General features: G+C 53.8%; 8 protein-coding genes across 8 annotated transcripts; 6 read left to right on the forward strand and 2 right to left on the reverse strand.

The window, feature by feature from the left end:
• Positions 1–208: 208 nt before the first annotated feature.
• BO70DRAFT_196191 (DUF3716 domain-containing protein) lies at positions 209–1,047 on the forward strand. The gene is made up of 2 exons (XM_025538554.1): positions 209–683; positions 737–1,047. The coding sequence occupies exons 1-2, from the start codon at positions 289–291 to the stop codon at positions 882–884; spliced, it is 543 nt and encodes a 180-aa protein (XP_025401415.1). The 5' UTR covers positions 209–288; the 3' UTR covers positions 885–1,047.
• A 562-nt stretch (positions 1,048–1,609) lies between these two features.
• On the forward strand, positions 1,610–1,963 carry BO70DRAFT_287361 (uncharacterized protein; the record flags this gene model as incomplete). Its single annotated transcript, XM_025539231.1, has 2 exons — positions 1,610–1,683; positions 1,762–1,963. Coding segments are annotated over 2 exons (276 nt in total), but the record flags the coding sequence as incomplete, so codon positions are not given.
• A 137-nt stretch (positions 1,964–2,100) lies between these two features.
• On the forward strand, positions 2,101–2,431 carry BO70DRAFT_287397 (uncharacterized protein; the record flags this gene model as incomplete). Its single annotated transcript, XM_025539232.1, has 2 exons — positions 2,101–2,249; positions 2,329–2,431. Coding segments are annotated over 2 exons (252 nt in total), but the record flags the coding sequence as incomplete, so codon positions are not given.
• Positions 2,432–2,975: 544 nt separating this feature from the next.
• Positions 2,976–4,859, forward strand: BO70DRAFT_332491 (MFS general substrate transporter; the record flags this gene model as incomplete). Its single annotated transcript, XM_025540923.1, has 5 exons — positions 2,976–3,178; positions 3,244–3,622; positions 3,698–3,775; positions 3,833–4,411; positions 4,469–4,859. The coding sequence occupies 5 exons, from the start codon at positions 2,979–2,981 to the stop codon at positions 4,709–4,711; spliced, it is 1,479 nt and encodes a 492-aa protein (XP_025401418.1). The 3' UTR covers positions 4,712–4,859.
• On the reverse strand, positions 4,818–5,938 carry BO70DRAFT_385817 (uncharacterized protein; the record flags this gene model as incomplete). Its single annotated transcript, XM_025545770.1, has 3 exons — positions 5,854–5,938; positions 4,977–5,804; positions 4,818–4,836 (listed from the first exon to the last, which is right to left on the reverse strand). The coding sequence occupies exons 1-3, from the start codon at positions 5,928–5,930 to the stop codon at positions 4,818–4,820; spliced, it is 924 nt and encodes a 307-aa protein (XP_025401419.1). The 5' UTR covers positions 5,931–5,938.
• Positions 5,939–7,465: 1,527 nt separating this feature from the next.
• Positions 7,466–8,821, forward strand: BO70DRAFT_360148 (aminotransferase class IV). Its single transcript, XM_025542711.1, has one exon. The coding sequence runs from the start codon at positions 7,805–7,807 to the stop codon at positions 8,798–8,800; it is 996 nt and encodes a 331-aa protein (XP_025401420.1). The 5' UTR covers positions 7,466–7,804; the 3' UTR covers positions 8,801–8,821.
• Positions 8,822–11,046: 2,225 nt separating this feature from the next.
• On the forward strand, positions 11,047–13,883 carry BO70DRAFT_360152 (Zn(II)2Cys6 transcription factor). Its single transcript, XM_025542712.1, has 5 exons — positions 11,047–11,444; positions 11,577–12,009; positions 12,074–12,438; positions 12,486–12,620; positions 12,678–13,883. Exons 1-5 carry the CDS (start codon positions 11,319–11,321, stop codon positions 13,419–13,421), a joined length of 1,803 nt encoding a protein of 600 aa, XP_025401421.1. The 5' UTR covers positions 11,047–11,318; the 3' UTR covers positions 13,422–13,883.
• Positions 13,884–15,205: 1,322 nt separating this feature from the next.
• BO70DRAFT_287762 (uncharacterized protein) lies at positions 15,206–16,392 on the reverse strand (the record flags this gene model as incomplete). Its single annotated transcript, XM_025539252.1, has 2 exons — positions 15,206–16,019; positions 16,097–16,392. The coding sequence occupies 2 exons, from the start codon at positions 16,390–16,392 to the stop codon at positions 15,206–15,208; spliced, it is 1,110 nt and encodes a 369-aa protein (XP_025401422.1).
• Positions 16,393–17,171: the final 779 nt, after the last annotated feature.

Genomic DNA, 17,171 nt, shown 5'->3' on the forward strand with positions numbered 1-17,171 from the left:
GTTCTCCCAAGAGATCGATTGTGGTGCAGTTGGCACTGAGAGGCTCCCCTCTAGAAGCTAATCAGTATATCATGTACTCCGTACAGCCACTGACTTATTATAAGCTATACATACCACTACAATCATAATATATATTTGATAAATTCTGGATATATATCATGTCGTTCATAGCTTGAAGGTTTTAACAACAAATAATACCCCTTTCACTACATTTCTCCAACTCTTTTTTCTTGATGAAGCTATTCACTCTAGACCCACCAGGCCTATCCTTCGTGCTACAACAGAGCGATGGCATCCTGCTTACCAGTATACCTTCAAAAGGCGGGTGAACTTATACGTCTACAAGATATTGTCGGTGTAACCTACGGTGACCTCCCACTCATCGGATCCAGGTCTACCGAGGCTATGACAGAATACAGCCAGCTGCCTGTGCTTCGCAAACTTGAGTGGCGACTTGACGAACAAGGGGAACCCATGAGAAGACCCTTGAAAGATGTGATCTCTCAAACTGCAGCATTTGCTCAGACCCGGGGCTCAGAAGCGCCAGATCCCTGTTATCATTGCAAAACGAAGCAAAGTGTCTGGCAGACCTGCGTTGTTGGCTTTGATACCCACGAGGGCACCAGTATGCATGGGAGCTGCGCAAGCTGTCGCTTCAGTCGGCGTTATTGCACGCTCGGTCAGTATGTTGTCAGACAACTATCAGGGAGATCTCAGCTAATACATACATCTCTAGTTACCCGTGTTGTCAACAGGTGATAACCCATATGGTCCATCCACCGACTGTGAAAGCTCAAGCTCGTAAGCTCTCAAGCTTGAAGATACATGGCCTGGAGATAACAGTGACGAAACAATCGCTCCTGGCTCGCAGGCGACGAACATAAATTCAGACTTCCCCGACAGTGACCTACACCAAAAATTGATGTCACTGAGGAAGGTGACTTGAGTATAGTCGGTAGTATTAAGTCAGAAAGCGTCATCCCGCTATCTACCACTAGGGTCTGCCGTTTGGATGGCAATGTTATTCCTTTTCCCCTCGGACCAGAGACCATTGACGATCTCCCACTAATGAGAGACGCCATCAAGGAGATGACGGCTCATCTAGAGATTCTAAGAGGCGAGTGAGGCAGCTTGAGGCAAAGGAACAGCAGGATGGTGAAATGATCAATCCTTGGGAACTTGTTTGACCGGGCAAAGAGGTGGAGAAACATGATGTTTATTTTCCTGTGTTTTATTTTGCTTGATGAGATTGAGTTCTTCTGTATCTACCATGTCTCAGTCGAGAGGAACCCCGCCTAAGGCGTCCCTTGCATAATGCACTTAAATTGCCTGTTTCGGGAACGTGCGGGGAAAGCAACCCCCGAGCAAATAGGATAATTCTTCTGCCCGCGCGGAGATCCCTTCTTCCCTTTGCTCACTTGTAGCTTATATATTCTCGTTCCTGAGCCCAGCTAACATGGAAGTCAATCTCCCCCGGCAGACAGCTGACTTGGTCGCGTTCAATCAACAGCAGCAACAATGACGCAAGCTGTTACACATATCGTGCTTTTCAAGTACAAGTCTTCAGTTAGGTACGTGGAGCGAGTTTGAAAAGCACTCTGACGTGTTTCTTGAACTTAGGAACAAGTGCGTCGAGCCAGACACCGGGCGGGCTTACATGAAGGGTCTGAAAGCAGGTGCGTTGTGAATCTTCTGTCGCGGATACGCGCTCAAGTACAAAGTGGCTCAGAGCTAATTGTCAATGGCTGTCGCCGGTAAAAGTCGACGCTGGGAGCCGTATAATAGAGGAATGACGCATGGGTTCGTGTTGGAGTTTGAGAACCAAGCAGATCTCGACTATTATTTGACAGAAGACCCCGTCCATCTGGAGTTCTCTAAGAATGCGGCACCATTGATGTATGCGACAGCCATTTTCTTGCTCACTGTTGCGAAACTTACTGAAATTGGCTTCCTGCGGCAGTGAAGATTCCGTCGTCATATGTAGGGAAACTATACCAGCATCTGAAATAATCAATCCTGAAACCCGCTTCAGACATCCAAGATGGCATCCTCTTTGGTCCACCAGCAAAGGAACCAGCTGCAGAAGCCGGAGTTTTCCATGGCAGTTGTCACTGCAGTGACTGTTCCTGGACAGCAGAGATCACTGAGTTTGAGTACATCTTATGCCATTGTGACACATGTCGAAAGCTAGGAGGAGGGCCGTTCTCCATGAACCAGATAATTCACATGGCAAGGCCATCTTCACCTTCGTCTGACGCTCCATGAATCGATACAAACAGCTAAATAAGCCCGAAAGGATCAACTCCGCCTCCTCACCGGAAAGCCCAGCTGCCACACCTATACTGGAGCCTCCGGAAAGCCAGTCAACTGTTACTTCTGCCCCAATTGTACCTCCCACATCTACCACCACCCAGCCGTCATGGGGGACTGAATCATCGTCCGAACCATTCTGCTCGACAACGGATCGCGAATGCCTCCAACCGGAGAGATCTTTACGGAGAGCAAGCTGGCGTGGGTTGACGCGCTTCGGACGGGGCTTGAAAGGCGATAAATCGTGTAATAATAGAATACAAAGTGGATCTCTATTCTGGCCAGACAGGCTTCAATTTTTGAAGAGAGTCGTCCAAAGTATCATGTTTCTTGACACGTTGGTTGGCATCGTGGTTCTGTGATTTGCCATACGATTGAACGGTGTCACCCGATTCTTATATGGGTTATTTGGTAGGTTCGCATCAGATGATAGTCCCAGCAAGGCGAAACCTTACTGACTGGTTCAATAGGGACGCAGCTACCAACCTGGGCGAATGCATCCCGCTCCTTCCTATCTCGCGCCAACGCAGCCATAACCCCAACCACTGGTTTTCCAGCACAATTACTCTTGCACTAGTATTTCTTCTGGCACTCATCCTATTACAGTGTCTGTCTTCCTTGCTCAATAGAAAACGTGCAAATACGCCAGCGAGGGCATGTCGCAGAAAATGGCTTCCACCGGTGACTACCTTGAGCTGCGCCCTCGCAAGTCTTCGGTCGATGGGGGGATTTTAGGTTGCCCTAGGCCGGTATCCCCTGAGTACGTGGTCGACTGGGACGGACCAGCAGACCCCAAAAATCCTCAGAATTGGGCCAGTTGGAAGCGGTACACATATCTGGCAATACTTGAATGGCTCTCATGTACTGTGTAAGCGTATCCACAAGGAGGCTTATATACTATGTCTATGGGTGAGACTGACCAGGACATCTCAGTGGCATGGGCTCCATGATAGTCATGCCTGTGATGGGAAATGTCATGAAAGAGCTCGGGATAAACATCACATGTTTTCCGCTACTTGACCTCGGTTTCTATCTTCTAGGCTCTGCATTGGGTGCACTCTTCTTTCCACCTATCTCCGAAGCGTACGGCAGATTACAAGCGTATCACTGCGGTAATATCAGCCTCCTGACATTCACGATCATATGTGCACTGAGCAAGTCACCATTCCAATTCATCACCTTTCGTATCCTTGTCGGGTTTGCCGGAGCGGCGCCCCTTACAGTGGTTGGAGGGACGGTGGCAGATCTATATCGGCTCAGAGAGCGCAGCCGGGCGGCAACTGGTTTAGCTATTGGGCCACTGCTTGGAGCTGTAAGTGAGAATTGTTCATTCCCATATTGTTTTAGGACAATCACAGCAGAGAATGTCATGGGCTAATCGCTAAAGATTTTTGGACTGTTGATCGGGCGTGCCTTGGCGTCGTCATCCAATTGGAGATGGGCCCTTTGGAGTATTTCAATCGCCGTAAGTCAATCAGACGAGACTCACGCTCATGAGGACCGTTGTCTAATAGAGGGAAAGAGTGGAATAGGAACATTAGCCACGTTGGCAGCTATGCGGGAAACGCATCCTAAGATCTTACTCGAAAGGAAGGCAGACATACTACGAAAGAGATCATGCAGTACTCATATCCGATCAGCGCACGATCGCAGCCTGGGTCACTGGCAATCCTTATCTCCCGCCTTCACCCGTCCCATCAGGATCGTTGTTTTTTCACCAGCTGTCTCGATGATTTCCGCCTACATAGGAATTGTCTTAGGCCTTCTTCATCTGCTGATTGTAACAATCTCCTGGGTATTCGAAATGCAATACGGCTTTGGCCCCGATTTATCTCTCCTGCTTGGACGAAGCCTGGATTTTGGGGTAATACTCGGTAACTTTTTCGCTGCTCTATTGACTGATTGCATCTTAAGGAGGCACATGGCGTCAGCTAGTGTTACGCAGCCAAAGTCAGAATATCACCTCACACTAATGAAGTGGGCTGCTCCTGTCATTCCGGTGGGCCTAGTCGTCTACAGTTGGACGGCGCAGTACAAAGTCAACCCGGTGGTCCCGACAATAGGGCTATTCATTGTTGGTTTTAGCTGCTTCCTGGTTTGGGTAAGTGTCAAAGACTTGACATGCTAAAGCCTCTTTGCTCATTCCATACCTTTCCAGGTACCATCGCAGGCCTACCTCATTGACCTGTACGGCTCCGAAGGTGCCGCCTCAGTCATGGGGGCTAGTGTTTTCGTGCGTTCACTCTTTGCCGCGTTTCTACCACTCGCTGGATTCCACTTGTATGTGAGACTGAACTACGGCTGGGGGAATACGATGATGGGGCTGGTGGTCCTGGTGTTTACATCTGTGCCGTGGATCCTCTCCCGGTATGGGAAAAGGATGCCAGTGGCCCAACTATGAGCGTCGGTCATGAATTTGGTGTGGTTGGACAAGAAGAGATTCCAGTGTTGTTAAACAGGCTCTCTGTGAACGGTTAGCGGGGGCTGAATTGAAGCCGGACATGCCTCTATTCCTCAATCATGTGTCTACAAGAAGCATTGTGGTATTCTAGCGTTAATATGGAAAATTATGTTATGAACCACTGCCCGCGGCACTTCCGCTTGGGGATGCCGAATCCGCCCTGGGGACATCAAACCGCCCGTCACTCCTCCCGGTCCCAGCCGACTGGGGCAGCATGGTGAATTCTTGGGTGCTCAAGATATCCTGCGCCTTTGCGCCCTCGACCACACTCACCAACCGGCCCAGAATCGTATACTCCAACTTCAGCTTGACGCTATACGCGACAGGCTTCAGCATGACCTGTATGGAGTAAAAGCCCGCATACTGAATCCCCACGACGGCCACATCCAGCAGCAAAACGAGCACATTGATCGCCAACAACTGCCCCAGCACGCGATGATGGCGCCCCCCCGGCCGAAGCAACAACAACCTGGCAGCCTCCCAGACATAAATCCCTGACAGCAAGGTCTCCTGCAACGCAAAGCCGACGAGCTGAATCCTCTCCATAACCGAATACCCATCGGAGATGCGGCTCGACCGAAACGTCACCGTCCCATACAGCAACACGGTGATCGGCACCTGCAGCAAGATGTCATCGACGACGATCAACCTCAACAGATACCGCAGGATCCGGGGATCATGCAGCACCAGATGCAGCCGCGACCAGAGAACCAGCGAATGCCCCGTGATCATCCCGCACCACCCGACCACGATCAGCGTCGCGGGCCCCCAGGGCGGGATCTCCGGCAGGAAGAACAGGAGCACGTAGCCGAGGCTCTGCGGGATGATGCTGAGGGAGGCGAGCAGCAGGGACCAGAAATAGGTGCTTTTGCTCCGGTGGTGTCGGAACGTGGACAGGCAGAGCACCAGCAGTTCGAGGGAGTTGTACCATGCGATTGCGGCGAACGCGGCGAATATGTACCCGGCGTGTGCGGTTGTGTGGATGTCGGGGACTAGTCGGGTGGATGGGGAGAGGGATAGGGAGGCGTCATTGCTATTGCTGGTGTGGATGGTTTGGGGCATCGGCGTGGGCGTGGATGGACATGGGTTGGTTTTGGTGTGGTTGTTGTTGTTGTTGTTGTTGTTGTTTGTGGTGGTGGTGGTGGTGATGGGTGGGCATGGTTTTTTTTGGGGGGAGGGTTTGAGTAGAGGGGAAGGGGGTGGGTGAGGCGGTGATATATTTATGTATTTATGTATCTATGTTGGTTGCTACTTACTTGTTTGTGGGTGGTGGATGATTGTCGGTCGGTCAGTGATGATCTGGAGGGGCGGGAGGGATGATCTGATCGTCGGGGGGTTGGTTGGTATTTCTTTTGGGGGTGCGAGCTGAGCTGTGCGCGCTGTGCGAGCTGTGCCGTGTGGTGTGGGTGTGTGCTGGTCGCCGGTGCGGTGCGGAGGAGTACATGAGGGATCAGGGATCGGCTGCTTCCCCCCCCTCCTCACTAGTCAATTTTCACCGCACTTGGGCACTTACTCACTTGACCAGTATGGGGAAGCTGGGCTCCCCCCCTGGATCAGGACCCTTTTAGTTTTGCTATTCCCCTGGCCCCTGCCCACTGGCGATGGGATGGGATGGCATGGCATGGCATGGGGTGCGTTGTGGATTCCTTGGATTCGCGAAAGGACACGGGGACCATTAATGATGGTGCGGACTGCGGAGGGGAGAGGGAATCGTGGATTATCCGCCAATCTGATCCGGTGGGTTGGCGACGGACGGTCCGATCGACTATCTACCGTACTATCGAAGTTTGCTAGCTTGGAATAGTGATGGGTAGGATAGGATATGGGGTAGCTACTTACCTTGTAGCTAGCTAGCTCGGTTAAATAGCGAGCATGCTAACTATAGCTAGCTACTTAAAGTACCTACTAACTACCTAACTATACAGGTACAGTAGGTTTGCCCGTGATCATCGTGTCATAGTAGGATGCATTGGAGTCCGGGATTCCTGTTTGCCATGCTGGAATCCTGTGGCCGAGGCTCATCTGTTGCGTTGCGGTGTAGTAAGTACGATGTATGATGTGACCGGAAGTACTACCATCCTAGCTTGTCGATCCCTCATTAGACTGGCAAGCGGACCTCTTTCGGGAATAGGGAGGATATTATAACTCCCAACTGGGGGATGCGTTTGAGAAAAGTAAAGGGATCTTGATACTGGGTTCCACGTGTCGGGGTGCAGGGGTTGTTGGTCAAATGGATGACCGGGGTTTGGGTTTCTGGGGAATGGGGATGATATGGTGCAGGTGATGTGCATGTACATAGTCTGGGGATATGCAGCTCGTTAGCTCAAGCATAGATTGAGATGTGGTTGATTGTGCTTACTGTGAATTGTTTGTAGACGAACATCGGTAGAGATGCATAAGCGTAGATTTAGTGATTAAGTCACTCGGCAATACACTCGCCACAGCACATTCATGGTGGTTATTCTCTGGTTGGATTCGAGGTCTTTCTCGGATCTACGGCCACGCAATGTGGAGAGGAGGCCCCAGTGCTCCTGGTGCTGTGCCTATCAAGTTGGCCTGAGCCACCAGGATTTAAATCATAGCTTGCTTTCCCGCTTTGGCATGGTTGTAGTAGTTACCAGGACCGAGATTTGTCAAGCTGCATCCTTCCCTACTATCACTTTTTAGGAGCAAAGCCAATCAATCGAGCATGGCCTGTCGTCCGCAGAGACTTTTATACTTCCCGAAAGAGTGGGCAGCCCAAGTCAAGCACCAGAAACTGGTTTCCCGGTTCACAAGGCCTGGGTGAGCTTATCAATCAGGGTCAGCGTCGTCATTGGCGGGCCACTATCAATCCGATATCCTGCTTTGATATCTGTGATCACCACTCTGTACGACCGCGTGTCAAGTTGACGCCGATGGGATTTAAACCCGGCCTGCATCACCCCTCCTGCTTCCCCTCACTCACCTACTCCCCTCCCTGTCACCGACAACTCTCCACTCCTCCTCCTCCCATCTCCATCTCAGACACCTCACCATCGACCCTCACTCACCATGGCCTCCATGGACCGAGTCTTTGCCGGCTACGCCGCCCGCCAGGCCGTCCTCGAAACCAGCACCAACCCGTTCGCCAAGGGCGTCGCCTGGGTAGAAGGAGAGCTCGTGCCACTCAACGAAGCGCGCATCCCCCTGATAGACCAAGGCTTCCTACACAGCGACCTCACCTACGACGTGCCCGCCGTGTGGGACGGTCGGTTCTTCCGACTGGACGACCACCTCTCGCGCCTAGAACTCAGCTGCGCAAAACTCCGCCTCAAACTCCCAATATCCCGCGACCAAGTGAAACAAACCCTCGTCCACATGGTCTCCCGAAGCGGCCTGCGCGACGCCTACGTCGAACTCATCGTCACACGGGGCATCCGCAGCGTCCGGGGCATCAACCCAGACGACCTAACCAACAACCTCTACCTCTTCATCCAACCATACCTATGGGCCATGCCCCCGGAAGTCCAGCGCGTCGGCGGCAGCGCCATCATCACGCGGACCGTCCGCCGCGTGCCCCCCGGCGCCATGGACCCCACAGTCAAGAACCTGCAATGGGGCGACCTGACCCGGGGCATGCTCGAGGCCGCGGAGCGGGACTCCACGTACCCGTTCCTGACGGACGGCGACGCAAACCTCACCGAGGGAGCCGGGTATAATATCGTCTTGGTGAAGGATGGCGCCTTGTATACCCCTGATCGCGGCGTGTTGGAGGGCGTCACGAGGAAGAGTGTTTTCGATGCTTGTCGGAAGGCCGGGATCGAGGTTCATCTGCAGGTTGTGCCTGTCGCGTTGGCGTATCACGCTGATGAGATCTTCATGTCCACTACCGCGGGTGGTATTATGCCGATTACGGAGTTGGATGGGAGGAAGGTCAATGGGGGTGGCATTGGGCCGGTTACGAAGAGGATCTGGGATGCGTATTGGGATATGCATTATGAGGAGGCGTATAGCTTTGCGGTTGATTATGAGGAGGGGAGGGGAGGGGAGCGTCAGGCGAGACTTTGAGTAGGGGAGGTGGGGATGGGATTGGGACTAAAATCATCTTACTCTTAGCATTACTAGGCAGAGAGAGAAGGCCTGGGGATGAGAAGCACTATCTATCTACTGGCCTAGACAGTCCCCGTGTAGAGAGAGCACTGCTACACATCAACTGATTATTGTTGCCTAGTCCGAGCTCTTTCATAGCTAGCCACCATTTTGGTCGTGCTTAGCCCAATGCCATGCTGTAGGGATGTTGATAAGAATGGGACCAGTTTCGAAGGGGGGGGGGGGGGGGGGGGAGATGAGGAGGGCTTTAGTTCCCACGGTGTGCGCGATTGGGCAATTGATGGCACCCTTGGCCGACAGGCTCCACGAGTAAGCCGATTGCAATGGTGTGCTGGAACTGGAAGGCCAGACCGTTGCGTTGGATTGACATCGAGTGTGAGGGACTGTCCTGGGTACTTACTAGACCAAGACACTCTGGCATCTGTTTGAGCAATTGCACCGTTCCAATTAAGCCGACGGCGATAATAAGTCGTTGCACTGCAACAAGAAACCCGTCCGCGAGCTGCTAGAAAAGAGATTCAGCGACGCTCTGTATGGCCCAGTCGGCAAGACTCTTTGGCGCGCTGAGATGAAAACCCCGCGCGACTTCCTGTTTGGGAGATCCGGCGCGCCCTTCCTTCCTCCTCCGGCGTCTTCTCCACCCCGCCTCAGCTTCCTATCATCGGCGTTTCTCTCCATTGACTCTTCTCGTTGCGGTCTCTTTGATTATCAAGCCCACGCCCAAGAGGAAAGAAAGGACGGATCAGGTCTCCAGAGTGAGCCACCAAATAATTACCACCGCCGCTGCAAGCTATCCCAGTAGGCTAACGCGTCCCCCTTTGACAAGCCGTTAGGCTAAAGAAAAAAAAACACAGTATTCCCCGCCCAGTCCTTCTAGATTCAATGCCGTTGCTTCGGCCGGAGTGGAATCCCTTGGGATCCTTTCTGGAAGCTAGGACCAAGCCACTCCTCGGAGGGAATCCTTATCCACGGCAGTGGGGGATCAATATTTGCCAACTCTGCAAGGAGGGCTCGCATTAGGCAGTGTTCTGGTCGATGCCGTGAATGCCAGTCCGCCTTTTCAGTTTTGCTTCTTCTTCTCGCTGCTTGTTTTTCTTTTTTTTTCCCCTTCGCGCAAGACATACATAAGCGCGGCACTACCACTAGTCGGTCCATTAACTAGGGAGGGCGACGGCGTGGACGGCTGACAGCCTGACAGTGACAGGGTCTCCTGAGACCAGAATCCCGAATCCTCCGCGCCGTCCGGGTGCTGCTGGGATGTTAGCGGTAGACCTGAATCCGTGGCCATCGCCCGTCGTTCCAGCGAAGAGACAATAAATATTCAAGAGATGGACACTCCTGGGGCTGATCGGTAGCCCTACGGACCACCCTGTACTCCGTATATTGCTCTGTCGACCGACTGTGCAGCAGCCTCAGCCTCCAGGTCTCCTCCAGCCGAGACGCCTGTACGGAGTACTTACGCAGTCTATCACCACCGCTTTTCGAGCCCGTCGCATCACGCTAAAACCGCCGATCCCTGCAAGATCCCCAACTGTCTGAGAAGGGACGTCTTCGTTCGCCCCCCTTTAGATCCCTCGGTGGCTCCCAGACTCAACAAGCCTGCATCTGCCCCGGTCATGTCACACGGGCTCAGACAGCCTGAGGGGGGGCGTCTCATGGCTTCTCTCGACCGGGGTGGGAATGAAAATAGTCAACTCCCCTGAGGCTTATGCAACGGACGCGAGAGGGTCAGTGCTGCAGGAAAGCTCGCGCGATACTTCCATAGATAGAATCCTTCTTTTTTGCTTTCTTTGACGTGACAGATCACAAGGATCCCTGGGTACAATGTCCGGCATCCCATCATTGCCTGCCTGCAACCTCCACCGGAGCCACTGCACGAAGGGTGGGGAGGAGAAATAAGAACCAGGGGGCCGAGCCAAACGCTGGCGAGGATCCGCTCAGGAGTGCGAAGACCGGAGGGCGCCTGTGCCCTTCCCACGCCGGGTCCCGATAGCCTTGACAGGACTGACAGGAGCGCATTCGAATTAGCCTTCCTTGAACCAGGGTCGAGAGTGGCCCCGAACCAGGGCAACTTGGAATAAGGTGCATAGAAAGTCTCGCGAGAGTGATGGTCTCATCGTCATTTCCCTGGAGGAAGCCACCACTCACGGTGCCTCAACGATCCTGACTAGTCTGGAACCACGAGTCCAATCTGGAGGCCCCCGAATTCGAATGATTTTCACAATAGACTTTGTTCGCCCACCACCACCACCACCATAACTGTCGACCTGCCAGCCTGCGTCTTTTTTGCATAAGAACCCTACCTTGGCTGACTGACAGCTACACGGCCGTCCCGTCGGGGGCTCCAGCTACCACCTCCATCACCACTACCACCCACCACCCCCCATATTTCTCCCCTCATCTAAACCACCCACCCGACCACCAGTAGTCAGCCACAGTCTGAGCCCCGCAAGAGAGCACACAAGAGAAGAGCACCATGAGTAACCTCGCCGTGGAGGACCGTCCCAGAAACGATCAGTCCAACCCTTCCGCGAAGGCGGGCGCGCGAAAGAAGATCCGACCCACTTACTCATGCTTAAACTGCCACAAACGCAAAGTCAAGGTATGGACAATGCCTCGTCGAGTCTGGGAGCATTCTATCGGGGTCCGGAGGGGCCTGGGGCTGCTTTAAATGCCGGGCCCGTCTTACCATCTCATGTGTTGTGGCATCCGACTAACGCGCACCTCTCGCCAGTGCGACCGAGTAAAGCCGTGCGGTGCCTGTTGCCTCCGCGGCACCCCGTCCGAGTGCGAGTACGGCACCAACAAGCGGGACCGTCACTACATCCAGCAGTCGGCGCTAATCGAAAATCTACTTCGCTCATGCGAGAGTTTGAAGCAGCAGCTTGCCGAGACGCGACAGCTCGCCAATCTCCCTGCAATCAAGGATGAACATGGCCCGTCCCAGAGCAGCCAGTCGGTTTATTCCGCGAAGGAGTCGGATGATCCGGCCAACAACAATGTCGATGAGGATGAGGACGAGGACGAGGACGAGGATGACGATGACGACAATAATGATACCGTCGACAAGTCATTGGATGACATAGCTCGGACCTCCAAGACGAAGTCCTTAGCATCGCCGAGTGCCGTGGTGCTTCCCAACGACGAGCGCCGAGCACGGAAACAAAGTACGTGGTTTCCAACCATTCCCGTCCTTTACATTATTCCTCCCCCCCGCTTACCATTCTCCAGGTCGTGGTTCCTCTCCGCCATGGGCGAGGGAAAAGGTCGTCCTCGCTGACCCAAATCTAGCTAATGCCCTAATTGAATTGTACGTGGAGCGTCTCGTCAACGATTTCAGCCCGCAAAATGTAAGCGGTACGATCGCGCTACGCGAAGCACGACAGATGCGCATCTGTTCCCCCATGCTTAATAACGCCTTTGAGGCGGCGTCCCTCACCATTGCGGGTCGACGCGATGGCAATCGAGCGGTCGAGGTGGCCGGTCACTGTCGATACACCAAAGTCCTGCGCCTATTGCAAGAAGCCTTGTATGACCCCCAGAAGGGCAAGTCGACCGAGGTGCTGCTAGTCGTTCTGCTCGCGACCATTATTGAAGTGGGTATCACACCCTTCTCATCGAAGATCTTACTTATGTGGACTAGGCTTTCAAGCAGACCTCGAAAGATTCGCTCTTGAGGCATCAGCTTGGCGGCCTGGAGCTTCTGCGAACGCGAACGCCATATCGACATCGACATGGGGTGGAGCGATCGTTGTATGTTGACCTTCGCATGTATTGGGTATGATTTTCTGCCATTTATTGCCATCGCAAACATGCGTCTGACCATATTCTGCAGGTCACGGCTGCTTTGGTCCATCGCAAGCCCACCTTCCTGGCCGACAAGGACTGGTTGACCGTGCCTTGGCCGGGCGATGCACCCAGCAAGGACATCTTGCAGCGGCTTTTGGATGTCGCCGTTCATATTCCCGGGTACCTGTGCGAGATTGACGAGTTTTCTGCCTTATTGAAAGCCGACACCAAGTCTCCGGCGGAGCTGGTGACCATGCAGACCAACATCTGGGAACGCGCCCACGAACTCCAAGGTCAACTCCAGATGTGGAAAGCCATGTACGCCGACACCTACCCCAGTGGCGGTCCATGGGAGGAATCGGTCCACGACATCGATCCCACGGACGATTTCCCCATCTTCAGGTGCCGCAACCCGAGCACGATGGAAGTGATAGTGGCCAGGAACATCTTCTATCCGGACCTCCTCTTGGCCACATCCTTGGGCTTCTACTGGGCGCTCAGCCTGATCATCTCCGCTACCGATACGGGGCTGGTCGGTGTCCTGGGCCTGCAGGAGCGATACCAATTCGCCTGCAACATCTGCCGCAGTATGAAGTACTACACGCACAACATCCCCGGCTGTCTCGTGTCGCGGGTGATGTTCATTCTGCGGACCGCGTTCGATAACTTTGCGGATGGGATGGTCGAGAAGGACTCGATGGGCGATCTATTTGCCTACATCGGGCGGAAGTTCGAGTTTCCCGCCTTCTCTAACAAGTGCACCTCATCCTCGATCAAAGTCGAGGAATGATCATTTCCGGTCCTGTCTTTTTTCTTTGCCTACCATGAGCGACTTCCAGATCTACCTTGCGTTTTGACGACAATGATGACCTGGGCTTTTTATTATTACCTTACGTGCGTGCAAGCAAAGAGGGGGTTGAGAAATGGGTCCAGATCTCGATCTCGATCTGGAGTCCATCGATATGGAATGATGGGAATGTTGGGATCTTTCGTATTATTAGCTCTAGCTACCTTGGTTCGGCTATGGTGTATATCCTGGATAGTTTGAATGATGGATGGACCCTGGGAGCATGTCGTACAGTCCGCCCATCCGTCTCGGGAGGCCTCCGTACCGTAGATAGTCACTGTCACACATACATCTGTACCGTGGGACAAGTACGACAAGAGTTCCTTCCTTCCTTCCTTCCTTCCTGCCGCTCTTCCTCCCTTCCCCATACCTAGATACCAATATCCACTCTGAAGGCAACCCCGGCAACCCGCAAGGCTGCAAGCAGGGGCGATAAGGCAAACGGATCACATGCCGCCCGCCCGCGCGGGGCTGCAGTGCAATCAATCAATCAGTCGAGTTAACTACTAGTATCTAGTCCTGTAGTTACCACTCACTCACTCATTCAGTACACAGCACATTGCATGAATACTATTATTATTATTTTTGCTGTAAGTACGGAGTAGGTAGGTAGGTAGGTACTTCGTATAGTATACTACTTTTATTGTGATGTGGTTGGGTTGGGTTGGTTGGTCTTCTCTGATTCTGAGAGGCTGGCTGGCCCTCCCGACCGATCCGATCTGGATCCATCCATGGTAGGTACTATGTATGTATGTATGTATGTATGTATGTATGTATGTATGTCAATGTATGTATGTATGTATGGCACCCATCCAATGATCCAATCGTCCAATTATTGGACCCTCGATGAGGCAGCAGTCGATGGCTGGTTTGCTGTCCGTCTACACATCCATCCATCACTCGCGCGCACTGGGGATTGATTATTATTCATTTCACATTGACATCCTGGTCTCTGTCTGTGTCTGTGTTGCGATGCGATCACTGACGGATAACTAGTTGAGTTGACCTGGGGTTTCCAGCGGAGGAAGTAGTATGTTCGGAAACCAGAACGGAATTCCCCCTCTCCCTCCTCTCTTTTTCTTTACTACTCCGTATATGCTGATTCAATCCCAAGAAGCAGGGAATTAATTTCCGTCTCCGTCTCCGCTCCCTAAATCAGGATAACTAAATTGCATGAGGTCATAGTCTCAAGCAAGATCCTGGCGCTTTGCTTCGGAATTGCAGGTTGCAGATGCGGTCGTATGATTGATTGATCTGACCGGTAGATTGAGTGAGGGATTGTGGGCTGAGGGATGATTGGAAGGATGGCAGCAAGATGGAAGCTCGTTTATCTTCTCCGACCGACCAGCACTACTGCTTCCTTCGTCGCTGCCGCGCGATTGAGCGATTGAGCGACCGATGAATACCTAGGTAGGTATTGACAGACCGACCAACCGAGCGATGACTGTGGGCTGCAGCGCAGTGTGCTGCGGCAGAGGCAGGAAGCAGGGGAGTGAGGGGTCGCGCAGACCAACTCCACTAGCACTTAGGTAGCTGTTAGTGAGGCTAGTGGCTTGGTGCATTCGGCGTTGTGGCCTGTGGCCTGGTTCCGTCTGCGTAGTGCGTGTGCGTATGTTCTTTTTAATTTGCAGTTTTGTTTTCTATCGCGCTGTCGCTCGCTTAACCAGTCAGGCGGGCAGTTAAGTCGGCTATTCGCTCCCAGTCTCATGGCTTGTGAGCCATTTCAGTCAATCAGTCGGCAAAGCGATGAAAGCATCCTGGGGGAAATAGTACGGGTCCGTGTGATCGGAGCCCCAAGCATGGGTCAGGGTCGGAGGATTGTGGTTGTGTCTCACCCTCACTACTCTTCTCGGTCTCGGGGATGGCGGTGCGCGGATAGTGAATCCACCCTCTGGGTCGACGGGGAGCCAGTTGGTCGTGAAGCGGGTACTCCCATCCGGCATCTCCAGCGGGGTAAGCCCGTTCTCCTCCTCGTCATCGTCATCGTCTGCAGCAAGAGTGGTAGTGTCCAGGGGCTGATAATTCGGGAGGTTCATGTGCCCGACGACGCTTTTCCGCCTCGGCTCCGGGTGAGAGTTGGACAGGGGGGTGTCTAATGGCTGATGTTGCTGCTGGTGGTGGATGACTTCGTCAAGCGTGTGATCCAGCGAGGCGATAGAGTCGGAGAATCCAATCTCGGAGAGGCCGTAGAACGGGCCTGGGTCGCCGTAGTTGGTGTTGCTGTATTCCCGTTCCCAGTCGCTCTCACTGCCGCTGTATGACTGGTGACTCGTCCCGGGGGAACTGCAGGGGTCTTCAGTTATGGGCGACGGAGCGAAGCGGAGTCGTGCCGCTGCGCTGCGGCTATGAGTAAGATGATGGCTATCGTGTGATGAAGTGCTTCCAGTCCCACTCCCCGTCCCCGTCCCCGGAAGACTGGTCATGTAGAGCGCGCGCTCGGTGGCTAATTGCGAAGTCGACCGGAGCAGGTCGTGCAGCGAGAGGTCGCCGCCAGAGACCCGCTTGGGCTCGGGAGCAATGTTAAACGAGGATTCTCCGAATCTAGATAGGTAGGAATGGCGTTGGTCAGTCCACATGTCAAGCCCCGGGGAAACGTGCGCACAAGGAACGGGACGTACAGCGATGTGACTTTTTCCGCGAATCCTGGTGCACACGGGGCATCAGCCACGTCCATCGGTTGCAAGGCGTCGTAAAGACCCAAGGGCGTTGTTTCGCCAGTCGCGACGTCGAATTCCGGACATAGCGCCGGGCTGACCAGCTGCGCGAACGAGAAGTCAAAGCCATTGAGGCCCAACTGGCTTGTGTACAGTTCCTCATCCAGGGAGACGGACTCCGCGCTGAGCGCCGGATGTTCCGACGCGCCCATGGACGCCCAGCTTGGGAATTCGTGGAGCGGGCTGGTGGTGTCGAGCATCTTGTCGCGTTGCTGGAGATTGACCCGATTTGGTTGTCCAGTGCAATTGGGGTGCGTTGGTGGTTTCAATCCGTAGCAGATGGGTTCGAAGAGCTGGCACTCGGTCCAGGGTAGATGGGATTTGTCGCGTCTCGACGCCAGCTGAATGTATAGAAGGGAGCCTCTTCTGTTAGACTTGGACAGTAGAGGAACGCCCGGCGCACGGCGTGCGTGACGGCGATTGTCACTTATAAAACATTGTCCCCGCAGGCATTGCCCCATAGCGGCGGAGATGAGACATGATTAAGTTCGTCATGGTAGCTGCAGTCGCATTGGCGTCGGTAAAATGCAAATTGCAATTTCGAGTCGCTGGACGCCAATAAAGTGGTCGGACGGGGCTCGGGGAATTGGTGGCCCAATGCTTCCAGAGGAACCATCTGATCTCCACGAGGCCATGTGGTGTCACTGGACCTTGCATGGCTGCATGGTGCATGTCTGGATACCATGTCCAGCGTGTCTCCCTGGTCTACCCCATACTGCGCCGGGCAATTAACCGAGCGCCATCCCCAGACCGCATCGGCCTGGCCCGCCCGTTGGTCGCAATGGCAAGAGCCCCGGCTTTCCCCCGCAGCGCCGCCTCGGTTGTTTGCCAATTTAACCGAGAGCCACAGGCTCGGTCCGACCAGCCAACCCCCCTGTGAATCCGGGGTAAGCGAGAGGGCCCGGGGAACCCTCCTCGTCCTGGTCCTGGTGCCGGTCCTGACCCTGGCCCTGGCAACAGGGAGCACGGCATCATGGGA

Source organism: Aspergillus heteromorphus, assembly GCF_003184545.1.
Source record: "Aspergillus heteromorphus CBS 117.55 chromosome Unknown BO70scaffold_6, whole genome shotgun sequence".
Classification (NCBI taxonomy): Eukaryota; Fungi; Ascomycota; class Eurotiomycetes; order Eurotiales; family Aspergillaceae; genus Aspergillus; species Aspergillus heteromorphus.

Coding starts and splice junctions, on each gene's coding strand:
- BO70DRAFT_196191 (XM_025538554.1), top strand. CDS start 289: ATGGCATCCTGCTTACCAGTATACCTTCAAAAGGCGGGTGAACTTATA. Junction 684..736: donor CGTTATTGCACGCTCGGTCA/GTATGTTGTCAG, acceptor ATACATCTCTAG/TTACCCGTGTTGTCAACAGG.
- BO70DRAFT_360152 (XM_025542712.1), top strand. CDS start 11,319: ATGAGTAACCTCGCCGTGGAGGACCGTCCCAGAAACGATCAGTCCAAC. Junction 11,445..11,576: donor GCCACAAACGCAAAGTCAAG/GTATGGACAATG, acceptor ACCTCTCGCCAG/TGCGACCGAGTAAAGCCGTG. Junction 12,621..12,677: donor TTGACCTTCGCATGTATTGG/GTATGATTTTCT, acceptor CATATTCTGCAG/GTCACGGCTGCTTTGGTCCA.
- BO70DRAFT_360148 (XM_025542711.1), top strand. CDS start 7,805: ATGGCCTCCATGGACCGAGTCTTTGCCGGCTACGCCGCCCGCCAGGCC.